This window comes from Nicotiana tabacum, chromosome 20 (genome assembly GCF_000715075.1).
Source record: "Nicotiana tabacum cultivar K326 chromosome 20, ASM71507v2, whole genome shotgun sequence".
In the NCBI taxonomy this organism is placed as follows: Eukaryota; Viridiplantae; Streptophyta; class Magnoliopsida; order Solanales; family Solanaceae; genus Nicotiana; species Nicotiana tabacum.
Window position 1 is genome coordinate 167,778,474 of NC_134099.1, and position 14,037 is coordinate 167,792,510.

At 35.3% G+C, this 14,037-nt stretch overlaps 1 protein-coding gene and 1 pseudogene across 1 annotated transcript; one reads left to right on the forward strand and one right to left on the reverse strand.

Annotated features, from left to right (window-relative positions):
* Positions 1-245: 245 nt before the first annotated feature.
* LOC107774010 (DNA (cytosine-5)-methyltransferase CMT3) lies at positions 246-10,574 on the forward strand. The gene is made up of 21 exons (XM_016593454.2): positions 246-866; positions 3,294-3,331; positions 3,432-3,531; positions 6,056-6,163; positions 6,248-6,367; positions 6,449-6,548; positions 6,652-6,821; positions 6,956-7,021; positions 7,102-7,362; positions 7,551-7,609; positions 7,692-7,758; positions 7,889-8,218; positions 8,292-8,360; positions 8,443-8,529; positions 8,634-8,721; positions 8,985-9,073; positions 9,157-9,261; positions 9,331-9,374; positions 9,476-9,545; positions 9,635-9,738; positions 10,149-10,574. Exons 1-21 carry the CDS (start codon positions 387-389, stop codon positions 10,303-10,305), a joined length of 2,712 nt encoding a protein of 903 aa, XP_016448940.1. The 5' UTR covers positions 246-386; the 3' UTR covers positions 10,306-10,574.
* A 1,108-nt stretch (positions 10,575-11,682) lies between these two features.
* LOC107774011 (putative rRNA-processing protein EBP2 homolog) lies at positions 11,683-12,874 on the reverse strand (annotated as a pseudogene).
* Between the last annotated feature and the right edge of the window lie 1,163 nt (positions 12,875-14,037).

Sequence of the window (14,037 nt, forward strand, 5' to 3'; positions counted from 1 at the left end):
TGAATAAGGTACTTTTTTCATAATTTCCTCTCTTCTTATGGAAACATTTTAAAGTGTAATGTCTATTTCAATTTGTAATAAATATAAAATATATAAACACAAAAAAGAATTACTTACTAAATAAAGTTTTTATCCCTAACGTTCAATTCCGGAACTCAGGCCATATTTCAAATTCACTTTCGAAAATGCCCAATAATTCCGCCAGTCCCGCCTTTTTTTCCCTCTTCCCACTACTTTTCAAAATTTACCCAAAGTCCCAAAAAAGTTTAAAAGCCAATAACAACACTCTGCCCTTCCTCACTCTCTCCATCCTCCGCCACTGTACCCACGGCGCCGCCGCTGTGACCTAACCTACTGCTTCTCTTCAAATATCCTTACATTTACTTATGCCGAGCAAACGTAAAGCTACTTCTCCGGCGTCAAAGCCGGAGTCTTCATCGGCTAGCAGGAAATCGAAGAGACTCGCAGCAAAGCCAGATCCAGTAGTAGCTCCACCAGCTGATAGTGATTTTGAAGAGTCGGAACCTGTTTTGTCAACAAAGAAGAAATCTACGAGACGGACAACTGAAAAAGAAGCAGTAGATTCTCAATCGAAGAGACGAGCTGTTGAAAATTCAGGTTCTTTTGTAGCTGAAAAGACAGAGCCAGATCCAGATCCAGATCCAGAGGTGGAGGATTGTGCAGTGGAGAGTGATTTTATAGAAGAGGTAGATGAGACGGAGCACGGGACTTTGAAGAAGAGCTTAGCGGCTTCGCCTTCGAAAAGGAAGCCGAAGAGAGGTGAGAATGTAAAGGATGAAGAGTGTGTACTTTACGGTGAACCTGTTCCAGATGCAGAAGCTCGTCAAAGGTGGCCTCATCGCTATGTAAGAAACGTTTTTAAAAAAAAAAGTTTTTTATCTGTTTTTACTGTGAAATACATTCTTTTAGCTGCTAAAATGTAGAATATCTTTGAATTCAGAAAGTTGCGTGTTATGTTAACTTGTTTATCGCAAATAGATACTTTTTAGATGCTCAAATAGACAAAAGGATAATGGAAAAAGTTAAGCTATTGATGCTCTTGCTTGAATTTTCTGCTCTTTACTACGGGCTTTGTAGTTTTTTGAAAACTTGAATTCCTTCAAGCTAACATGAGTTCTTTCCATCAGGGCTTACTCTTGCTTATCTGGGTACTCTAGCATAAGAATTACTCCATCTATTTCAATTTATGTTATCATTTTCACTTATGAAGAGTCAAACGATAATTTTAAAGCTATTAGATTATATTAACTCAATATTTTACAGTTAAAATTTGTATATTCTAAAATTATATAAAGAGAATTATAAGTTGCAATTCTTTTCACGCCAATATGATTATAAATGCATTTTTAAATGATGATCAAAGCTCACATAGTTTGAATCATCGAGAAGTGTCACATAAATTAAGTACCCATTTGGCCATAAATTTTGCCAAAAAATATTTGTTTTTTGGCAAATACTAGTTTGTTCATAAATTTTATTCATATTTTGAAAAATTCTCAAAACACAAAACTAGTCACAAAATATTACTATTACATTTTTAAAAAATTGCTCCAATCTTTTATATTTTATAAAATAACCCACCATTTATTATTTTGTAACAATGCTTATTCATCTTCTCAATCATCTAATACTTTATTATGTAGTTCAGTATAAAAATGATAATTTTGTACCTAATTTATTTATGTTTAGGACTATTATTTGCTATAATATAATCAATTTTATTGATTAAGTTACTGTTTAGTATCTCTTATATTTTTTATAACTTGTGTTTATAAGTTATGTTTCATGTTTTTCATAAATAAATAAATAAATAAATTGAAATATGTTTTGAAAATTGATGTCCAAAATACATTTTCATCTTCAAACCAAACTTCACCCAAATCATATTTTTCAAAACAAATTTCGGAATCTATGGTCAAACTCTTTCTAAAATATAAAGAGTATGTATGTTCTAATAGTTTTGTATCGTATATATGAAATTGTGCTGCTTAAAATTGATTGGGGTTTTGGTATTTCAAAATGCTTGTATTTGGATGGCACCTTTGAAGTTTCTGAAGAAATGCAATTATCTTGTTCATTTTTTGTCCACATTAATATAAATACACATGCATCCTCTTATATTTTGGTCCTTTATCTATTATTATTAGTACTTTATTCGTTTCAATTTATGTGATTGAGTTTTACTTGACATATCGTTTAAGAAAAAAACATTTAAAATTTATGATCTTAAAATCTTAAATGCTAAAACCTTTGTAGTATCATTATATTTGTGTATCTATAAAAGCTCTTCATCAAAATTTAAAATGGATAAAATAACAAGTATAAAGTTAAATTCTTTCTAAATATAAAAATATATTGTTCTTTTTGGAATGTACTAATCAGATAAATATGCTATATAAATTGAAACGGATGGAATACTAATTTTCTTTTATTTTTATTTGGTAAGATGTTGGTATGTGATTAAGTTTAAATGGAGAAACATTGTCTGCGATGATTCATATAGCCTACCCAATTTGTCTAAGATAGAGATATAGTTATTATTGTTAAGTAGACACATAAATCTTATTCATGAATTAAAAGTGTCATCTAACAAATTATTGTAGTAGTACTATATTTGTCTGTTTCAAGAGGCTAGTTGATAGTTTGTCCGTTTTAATTTGATAGTTTGAATGAAAATATTGAAATCATTGTTGACAAAAAAGTATGTGAGAGAACATCAACATCTTAGTTTTAAATCTGGTCGTTCAATGTATTTGAGTTCTGGAAAGTTGCAAAAGCTGTATGGAGGGATACTTCAAACATTATGAGGCATTTCAAAGTTGAAGATATGTCTCAAATTGAAGTTGTGATCAGTGGTATCTCTTTTGTTACTACTTATTTACCATTTAGTTGAATACTTATATAGAATGTGTATGCGTTATATCTCAAACCTGAAACAGTACATGTAAAGTGGACCTAATACTGTTGAAAATACTCACACTGTTGTTTGATTGGGTTCAGAGTAAGAGTAAAATACTTTTGGCACATACCAAATGTATTCTTAGAACTTGTGGTCCTAAATTTGTTGTGACATGCCTATGGGTATGTGAGCATTCATTAATAGTAAAATGAAAAGTTTGATGTTTTTTTTTTAAATCTAAAAAAGTGCCATTCTTTTTTAAATAATTTATAAAGATAAAGATATATAAAATGAAATAAAGACAGTAGTTCCAAAAACCTTTTAGTGTTTAATTTATTTTTACATACTTAACTGTTTTTTGTTTTGAAAACAGAATAGGGGGAAAGCAAATGGTACTAAGAGCTTAAATGGGTAAGTTTTGCACAACTGTCCACCACAACATTGTTTTTGGCTCATAATAATTTTGTTTATTTTGATTGGCGTATGTGATATTGGTAATTTCATGTTACAGTCAAGATGATTCAGACCAGCAACTTCAAGCTAAGTGCCATTTTACTCAAGCATCGGTTGATGGTCAGATTTATTGTCTTGAGGATGATGCACATGTGAAGGTAAAATATTGTAGTGAAAAGTAACCTTGGCCTATGTTATGTGAATCCTTCATTGTGTTGATTTACCCGTTTCTAAAGGATTTGATAAGAATTTGGGTATTTTTTGTGGAGTCCTATTGAATTTTGTGACTATCTATCTTAAAGCTTAAACTTTTTGAGTAATTTCACATTTTATGTATTTAATCATGTTTTCAACATGTCCTCTCACATACACTCCTAATTTGAGGTAATTTTGTGATTTTTTAATAATGACTTATTGTGAGACTTGAACCTACAACTATTGTATGCTTTGATATCAAGCTGTGAATGGATCGAACTTTCCTTCCAAAACAGTTGCTGTTCCTTTCCAGCATAATACTCACATTACGCAAGAAGAAACTGCGTTTCAAATTACTTTAGCATTCTCTTCCTCCAATCCAGTCAGTTTCCAACCACCTAGGAGTTGTTTTACTGAAGAAGGTATGTCCCACATGACACCCATAACAATGAAAAATAAGTCCCATTGCTGGCCTGCAACAGGACGGCGAATGAAAATATGCCTTGTATTCTCCACTTCATTCTCACATAATAAGCATCTGCTGTAGATAAGGAATCCTCTTTCCTGCATATTCTGCTGCGTAATCATTGCTTGATATGTACCTCCAAAAAATACAAGCCACTTTATATGGATCATTCTTCAGTATTCTCCTAGGCACATTTTCTTTGTTGCTAGTACAAGCTGAATCAAACTCCTTTAGCAGCTTTTAATATTAGATATCTTATTCTTACTTACTGGCCATATTATGGTATCTGATTCATTATTCAAATTTAGTAGCCTTCTTTGATAGTTGAGAGCTTGTGTCACTTGAATTTCCCACTGTCGAAGTCTCTTATGAATCTAAAGTTCCATCCATCTTTGTTTTTGCATTGTTCAACATTTGTATTTTGATTGCTGCTATTTTATAATCTATACAACCTTAAGGTGATGCGTTTTACATATGCCTCAGCGGGTTGTAAACCCCGAGTCACAGGGTGTAAGCCTCATAGGTATTCAATTTTTAATATTTTATAAAATAATATAATGATAGTAAATATTTATAAACAAATAAAATTGCATAAAAATTGAAAAAAACTATATATATGCTCCATCCCCACAAAAAACACTAATCAAAACAATCTATTATACACTATTTACAAGCACACATAATTTGAGTCTAAAAGAATAAAGTTTTCTATATGAAAGATCAAAAAGTATGATTATCCTCCAATTTTAACTTTGAATTTGCTCTTATGAAGTAGAATGTAGTTCTCTTTGTATTTGTAAAAAGTATTAAATATTTGTTGCTTTTGTGAGATATTAGCAGACTAGCGGACACGATAAAAAATTGGGAAAGATCATGAATTAGGTTTTGACTTTTACATTTAATACTTTTGAGTTCCCTTTTAAACCTTTTGAGTAATTACCAAACTAACTTTTGAGAATTTGGGTATTATATGAATGACTTATTCAATAAATTTTGTTTTAATTTGAGAAAGTCTCTGGGGCTTACTCCTCACTAAACAAATGTGCCTCGAACGTCCGGACGTACACCCCCAATTGCTGGGCGTACACCTTTTGAGACTTTCACCCCGGGGCGTTTTTGGTTGGTCTTGCCCCGAAAATGCCTTTTGAAACAATGGTTTAGATATTTGTGTAAATAGATAGGAAAATCTTAAAGAGGAAAGAATGCCTTTCTATTATGAACTACATGTGTGAGAAGTATCATATTATAGTTGCTCATTATCCTGGGAGGTATCAAGTACTTAATGGAATAGTTGAGGTATGTGGCTTGTATGAACTTCTCTTAACAATATTTCAAAGATTTGAATTTATAATTAATGAATTACAGTCTTAATTTCTTGTCTTAGACCTGAAAAGTATTGGTTTAAGAGGTTTGGCATCAGTGAAAAATTGTTAACCTGATAAATCAATCATTAGACAATTCGTTTGGTCTTGTTTATTTTCACAAGCCATGGTAATCATTTTATTTTACAGTATTCTTAATCTTCTTTAGAATATGTCTCCAGGCATAATAATGTCTGATTCTATTAGCATGCTAGCCTACGTTGCTTGTAGTCTTAATGACATAAAATGAAAATAATACCTTAGGGTTTGAGCTGAATGCTGTCCCTGTACCTTAAGCTTGGAGGAATGTCAATTTTTTACCAAATCATTGTAATTTTTTGTTGCTCTTCGGGATTGATTGGAAGAATTAAAATAGTATTAGTACTTGAAAGTTAAAAAAAGATTGCATAGATTATTTATAAAAAAAATGGAAAGAAAAGAAAGCAGAAAAGAAAGAATGCTTAGGTCTATACTTGGCACTGTTTGTCTGTGTTGCATTTGACCTCAATTTCTCTGTGGAACCTGCTTGTTTAAACAGTGAAATTATTGGATTAAAGCCTTCTTTGTTTTTAGCCCGGTTGATTGCTTGTTTTAGTTTATTATGATACATATGACCATATGATGGATTCATGTATTGACTAATATTTCTCTTGTAACTAGGCTGCTGATGGTGAGGAGGATTACATTTGTAAGATTGTAGAATTCTTTGAAGCAGTTGATGGCATGCAGTATTTTACTGCTCAATGGTTTTACAGAGCTAAGGATACTGTAAGAAATGCCAACTCTATCATATGAAAGGTTTCCTTGTCCTCTTTGTGATGCTATATGGTCTGACATCATATATCCTGTTAGGTTATTAAAAGCCATGATCAGTTCATTGACAAGAAGCGTGTGTTCCTTTCTGAAATCATGGACGATAACCCAATCGATTGCCTTGTGATTAAACTCAAGATTGTTCCTGTGCCTTCAAATGTATGTCTTTGTTACCTTATTGGTGGATACTATGTCTTGGCATTGGGTGGTTGAACTAAAGAATGCTGAATGCTCCTGCAGGCAACTTTACAGTTCAAGGAAAATGCTAAATCAAATTGTGATTTCTACTATGACATGATGTACCTGCTGCCCTACTCATCTTTCTTGAGCTTGCCACCTGGTATTTCTTTGTTTGCTCGTTTACATAGCTGAATACAGCTCAGTTCCTTTCACATTAATATTCGAGCGTAAACTTGCATAACGGAGATGGTAATTCTTTGTAGATTCTTCAAGTCCAGTTAGTTCATCTTCGACTATATCAAGTGACACTGATGCTGGTGAGGTCAAAGAGCACAATCTGGAAAAGAAGCTCTTGGATCTGTATTCAGGATGTGGGGCAATGTCCACTGGACTATGCCTTGGTGCTAATAGCAACGGTGTTAAACTTGTTACTGTATGTTCTTTCCTTCTGCTTGTTTATTCTATATTTTACCAATTTGTTTCAGCACAATGTGGCTTGCATTTTTGTTTCTTTATAAGACCATCTGTCCTGTTGTCTGTTTTGTTAATATAAGTTCTTGGATGCAGAAATGGGCTGTTGACCTCAACAGCTTTGCTTGTGACAGCTTGAGATTGAACCACCCAGAGACTCAGGTATAGATTTTTCATTGGACATAAATATGTCTCTATTTTCTTGGTGGCCTGTCAATGAAGAAAATGAATGCACTATTCAGGTGAGAAATGAGTATGCCAGTGACTTCTTATCACTTCTGAAGGAGTGGATGCAGCTTTGCAGCTCTTGTTCCTTGGTAAAAAGCAGTGTTCCTCCACACCCTCATTTAAAAGTAATTGATGAAGTTGAAGAAGATGAAAATGCTGATGAAAGTGAAGATTCTGGAGATGATAAAAGAGGTGAAAATTTTGAGGTTGAAGAACTTTTAGAAGTTTGTTATGGAGATCCAAATGCAGTTAAGAAACCTGGACTTTACTTCAAGGTACTTAACCATTGAGCTTGGAATCTTTAATTTTTGGTATGTCACATTGTCAACCATATTTTCTTTGGTAGAATATTTACAGATTTCTTTTGTGGAAAAGCTGAAGTCTTCTGTTGTCAACTTTGTTTTGTTCTGTGTTTCTGACCCATGTCATTGTTCTCAAGTTACTTTAATTACCTTGTATATAGGTTCACTGGCAAGGTTATGGCCCAGAGGAAGACACCTGGGAGCCAATAGATGGCTTAAGGTACACTCTTGAAGCAGTCTATTCTGAAAATAACATATGTTTTTCTTTAAATTCTTTCCAACTAGTTGGCATATTGTTATAGTGAATGCCCGAAGAAAATAAAAGAGTTTGTGACCAAAGGCTTCAAAGCAAATCTTCTGCCTTTGCCTGTAAGCTTCATTACTCTCTTTCTAACTAGTTTTGGGTTCCAAATTCTAAACCACTTCTAGGCTGTCAACTTGTTAATGATTTGTGATTCTGACTCATATTGATTGCATTTTTCTATTCATCTTTTTGTAGGGGGATGTGGATGTTATATGCGGTGGACCGCCATGCCAAGGCATCAGTGGTTTCAACCGTTTTAGGAATAAAGAAAATCCACTGGAGGATCCAAAAAATCAACAGCTTGATGTCTTCATGGACATAGTGGATTTCTTGAAACCTAGGTTTGTACTAATGGAAAACGTGGTAGACCTTATTAAATTCTCCAACGGTTTCCTAGGGCGATATGCGTTGGGCAGATTGGTAGGGATGAACTACCAAGCCCGCATGGGTATGATGGCAGCTGGTGCTTACGGTCTTCCACAGTTTCGCATGCGTGTCTTTATGTGGGGTGCACTTTCATCAGAGGTAATACTGATTTTGAAATGCAGTGCATCAATCTACCAACCTCAGTCTACTTAAATCTTGTCATGTTGTGCAGAAGTTGCCACAATATCCTTTGCCCACACATAAAGTTATTGTGAGGGGTGTTATTCCCACGGAGTTTGAGGTAGGTTTTTGAATTTGTTATAATCCCATGAATGTTGTAGCGTTTGCTATTTGACTAAATGTGCATCCATGTGCGAATGCAGTCAAACACAGTTGCGTTTGATGAAGGCCAGGAATTAGAGTTAAAGAAAGAACTTTTTCTTGGTGATGCACTTTCTGATCTTCCTTCGGTACGTAAGAGATTAAAGTTTTTTTTTGTAAGCCACCTCTGATTACTTAACCATATATTAAGCATCATTTTCCCTCTAGTTTATGTGCAAGCTTTTCTTCTCAGGTGGAGAATAATGAGCAAAGAGATGAAATGATTTACACTAATGAGCCCAAGTCTGATTTCCAGCATTTTATAAGATTGGGGAGGGATGGTGAGTCCACATTTTGCTTGTAGCTTAATGTAAATCCGTTTGTTCCATTTTTTTTGCATGTTACACCTCATAGTTTAACAGCTTGGTCCCCTGAGGGGTGTCAGTTAAAACACCAATTCCATTTGAGAAGTCTCATGTACTAATTATGGTTGAGCTGAAAATGGGTTCTGCATTAATGAATATTTTGCTAATACAGTTCAGTCATTCAATTACATCAAACAGTGGTTCAGCTGCTTTCAAATTTTGATTCTGCTATATTGTAGGGGCGCTGGGAAGTGTTCTATATGATCATCGTCCTCTGCAGTTGAATGATGATGATTATCAGCGTGTTTGTCAAATTCCCAAGCGGAAGGTATACAAATTGTTTGTCTGGCCAGTTGTTGTACTTATGGAATGCGTTCTTCGCTGTGCTGAATTATCGACCTGTGATTTTAGGGTGCAAACTTCAGAGATTTGCCTGGAGTTCGTGTTCGTTCTGATAATAAAGTTGAATGGGATCCAGATGTGGAGAGAGTAAAACTTCCTTCAGGGAAGCCTTTGGTATGATTTAATTTGACTGACAGTTCTCTGTTTTTTTTTTCTGGATCTTATGATGCTTAAAATCAACAGGTCCCTGACTATGCTATGAGCTTTGTTGGTGGTAGTTCCACAAAGTAAGGATACACCTTTTTCTTTCTTATTTGGTATTTTCTTTGCATTTGTATCTGCTTTTCCATAATATTTGTACCGATTTTCATGGTGTGAAATCATGCAGGCCATTTGGTCGTCTGTGGTGGGATGAAACTGTCCCAACAGTAGTGACGAGAGCTGAACCCCATAATCAGGTAGCTTTTACCTTTCCCATCTTATCTCAAAGACACAAACCATAGAATTGTGTTAAGTCTCATCCTGATGCCATTGTTATTCCTTCCAGACCATAATACATCCACATCAGAATAGAGTGCTTACAATTCGTGAAAATGCAAGGCTCCAAGGTTTCCCTGACTACTATAAATTGACAGGGCCAATCAAAGAAAGGTATCACTTTAACCCTAATGTAATGTATGGGTACAGATCTGATTTCTTTTAAGTAGTTCTTTCAGTAATTCCCTCCTATGCTCCATATCACCTATAAAGCTGGTACCTAAGCTGACATGTTTTTATGCTCACTTGGAATACTATCTGGTTTGAGCTTAAACTAATACATGAATATGGAAACATGCCAGAGCCATAGTTTTCCTAACAGTGTTAATGAGCTGCTGGTATCTGGAGCCTTTTATAAAGGCTATTGTGCTTACTCTTTGGTTATACCATCCTTTATTCTTGAATTTACTAATTATTGTCCAGAAGCTGCTTATGAATGGAGATAGTGAACTAGTTCATTTGTACCTGAAACATCATTTTCCTTGCTTGTTGTTACATGCTTTTGGTTGTTTTATGTTACTCAGGTACATCCAAGTAGGTAATGCAGTTGCTGTTCCAGTAGCCCGAGCTCTAGGTTATTCTTTGGCCATGGCGATGAAGGGATCTTCTGAAGGAAAACCATTAATGTCATTGCCAGATAACTTTCCTTCTCACGCGGAACAGATTGAAGTTTCTCAATGAAGGAAGTGAAATTACCTGCAACTATCAAATGGTGTTTCCCCCTTTAGGTAGATTATGGGGACTGATTATTCATAGGGTGTTATCATATATTTATTTGCATTCAGACATTGTTTCAAAAAGTGAATGCTTGCCAATGTTGAAGTTGGTGAAGACATTGAGTTTATGTAACAACTTTATGCAAGCATTTGCATCTTGTTCTATCTATTTAGAAATTGTATTTCTATCATTCAATTCAATGAAATATTTCAAGTTTGTCATGTGATTTAAAACTTGGGAGGAAAATTTAGGCACATTATAGAGTGGTGGTTAGATTGGTCATGTTTTTATGGGGTAAAGTGTTGGCCTCTTAAGAAGAGATGCGTATGTTGAGGTGGATGTACGAGTACACTAGAATATATAAGATTAGGAACGAAGATATTCGGGAAAAGGTGGACGCGGCTCTTATGGATGTCAAGATGCGTGAAGCGATGCTTATATGGTTTGAGTACATGCGGAGGAAAAGCCTTGAGGAGGTATGAGTGGTTTGTTTTGGTGGGTACGAGAAGGGATAGATGATGACCTAAGAAGTATTGAGGATATGGGTGGCACGTTGGCCAGTTCGGGATCGCGGACCAAGTGGGCCGGTAGGATTACTAGAGGTGGGTTTGAGCTGGTCTCGTGGGCTGGTTCTTGCTTTTGAATTGTTAGGACCTGGACTGTTTGACCCGCCAAGGGACTGGATCGGATCGGTCCCTTGGTGGGCCAAACGGTCATACCGATAATTTTTTAAAATTGTTTGTTTTTTGGCTATTTCAAAAAACAATTGCTGGGCAACCCAAAATAGCTGTTGGCTATTTAGAAAATAGCTATTTACCCCCCCTCCCCACTTTGGTTTAATTCCAATTTTTTTATAATTATATTTTTCTTTATTTTTAATTATAAATACTCCCTTATTCTTTCATTTTTCTTACAAAATTAATATCAATCTATCACAATTTCTCTAATTTTCTTCTATACTTGCTAAGTTGTTGAATTGAAATCTTCAACGATAATCAATTTTCAACAAGTTCGTTAATGCGGTCAACTTTTCAGAGATTGGATCCGTTCGAAAAAAAAAAATTTTGGACTTGTTGAATCACAACTAAAGAAAAACGAAGCTTACGAAGAAATGCTAGCTGAACTTGCGGAGGATGAAGCTTCGCGCAACAATGGAAGCGACGATGACCAAGCTACTTTTTCGCCACCACCAACGAACATTCGTCCTAGAACATTTCAGTTTAGCTTAGATTCTTTGATTGCTATAGTGACAGTTTCCATTATCAGGCTTTGTCCAAACATAAGTGAAAGGACTAGTACTAATGGAAACTGTGAGAAAAATGCAAACCTTGCAGTGGTGGATTGAAAATAAGAAACTTTTGGCAGACTAAAAGGATATAGACTCTCCTTGGAAGAAGATTTATACTACTAAGGACCTTATGGGATCAAAGAACTATGACTACAAGCTAATGCAGAAATTGAACATAGAAGGTAGGCAAAGAGGCCATTAACTTGCAGAAAAGTGCAAGACTAGAATCTGACTGAAAGGCCCAGATCAATATGGAAGTCTATAAAGGAATTAACTTAAATCATCTTATTTTACTTCACCCTTTTCTTTGTGGCAGATGAGTTGAATCCTCTGAAATCGTCGGTCGTTTCAGCAGTGTTCTGCTTCTTTAAACCTTTTCTCCCACCAAAGCCAAACTTTGAGTTCTTGAATTCCCTGCTCTTCCGTTTTTTATCGGACACTTTCCCCTTTTTACCACCAAATGTCGCCTTTCCTCCTGATCGATCTCCAGGAGACACACTAGGCCTCTTCTTATTCGATCTTTGATGGGGTCTCGCCCCATCTTCATCAAAAGCCAAATCAAGATCGCCAACACTCTCTTTATCAAATCCGCTCTGCTGCCTTTGCTACATCCTTTTTCTGCTTAGCCTTTTCCTTCATCTTCTGTGCCTTAACTTCTTTCGCCAACTTCTTGTTCTCCCTCGCCTTCCTCTTCTCTTCAACATCCTCAATCTTCTTCATCTCTTTCAAGACTACGCCTTTGATTTTCTCCATGTGTGCATCAGACTTCACCATATCTGCAAAATAATCCGAGGGCCTCAGAAAAGGATGTCCCATAGAGTGAAACATCAGATACGCTTGGCGGACACACTCCAACCCTTGCATGTAGAAAGAGATATCCCTCGCCAAATCATCGCTCACATCCACATCTTCTTGCTCCTCCCTGTTGACATCAAGCTTGTGAATCCAATCCAAATTATCAGGCCAACTGATTTCTCTGAGCTTATCAAGCAAACCTTCCACGTTGTATACAATGTTTTTTTGAAGGTTCAGTCAATTTTACAACTTCTTGGTCTTCTGATGATTCTGATTCTGGCTCGGATTCCTCATGATTAGCATTCATTTCCTCGTCCAACATCATTTGTGTTCCACTCGCTTTATGGTAACGATAACTTTAGTGGACAGAAAGATTGTAGGAGATTAGCATTCTAGCTCAGTCAGTTAATAACAGTATGCAGTAGGAGATGACACAAAAATATCATAGTGTTGAATTTTGACAAGATTAATGTGAACTAGTATGAACATTTGAAGCCTCCTTTTAGGAAGAAATTGGTAGATGCATTTTTCATGCATTTACATTGCATGTTCACACTTAATATGATGTCATGCATGACATTATTAAGACCATTTCTCTTCTATAAATAGTAAGAGTTTTGTTCATTTGTAAGCATCTCTCACTTGCCTTCTTATCTCCTAAGGCATTTGAATCTTCTTTCTCTCTTGTAGTATTTCACTTGTATTTTTGGAGTAAAATAAATTTGAGTTGATTGTGTCCGAGGACTAGGCAAAAATTAAATTTTGCCTAACCTCGTTAATTTCTGGTGTTCATTTTATTATTGTCTCATTTACTATTTATAAGCTATCTTTAGATATAGTAGTTGTGATTTAATCACTCTCTATATATTCGGCTTCCGCAACAATTGGTATCAGAGCCAAGGTTCTATCTTAGTATGCTCTGTGGTTGCAGCATAGTCTGAACTTCCACATCAGAAAAGAATTACTTTGGTGTTCTGTACTGTCAGCAAATAAATAGTATCTATAGCAAAATAAGAGATAATAAAAATGAAGAGTCCACATCGGGTGTTAGTAATACGTCGTTGGCATCTTCGCTTATGACAAGAATTATGTCAAATGCGAAATTTGCAGTTGAAATTTTTGACGGGTCAAGACATTTCGGGATGTGGCAAGCTGAGGTTCTTGATGTCCTTTTTCAACAAGTCTAGATATTGCCATAAAAGAAAATAAACCAGACAATATCGGAGAGGGAGATTGGAAGATTATCAACCGCATTGCTTGTGGTACCATTCGATCTTACCTCGCAAGAGAACAGAAGTATCCATACACAAAAGAAACTTCTGCAAGTAAATTGTGGAATGCGTTGGAGGATAAATTCTTGAAGAAAAATAGTCAAAATAAACTTTACATAAAAAAAGACTGTTACGCTTCACATATGTTCCTGGTACTACAATGAATGATCATATCACCAGCTTTAATAAATTGGCGACATATTTGCAGAATATGGACGTGAATTTTAGTGATGGAGATATGGCCTTAATGTTATTAAGTGCACTTCCCGATGAGTACGAGCACCTCGAAACTACTCTACTTCATGGGAATGATGAAGTGTCTCTCAAAGAAGTTTGTTCTGC

Bases quoted from the DNA above. Each gene is read 5' to 3' on its own strand.
- LOC107774010 (XM_016593454.2), top strand. From the start codon at position 387: ATGCCGAGCAAACGTAAAGCTACTTCTCCGGCGTCAAAGCCGGAGTCT. The intron at 6,164-6,247 runs GTAAGAAATGCC...ATATCCTGTTAG, and splicing joins TTTACAGAGCTAAGGATACT to GTTATTAAAAGCCATGATCA. The intron at 9,739-10,148 runs GTATCACTTTAA...TATGTTACTCAG, and splicing joins ACAGGGCCAATCAAAGAAAG to GTACATCCAAGTAGGTAATG.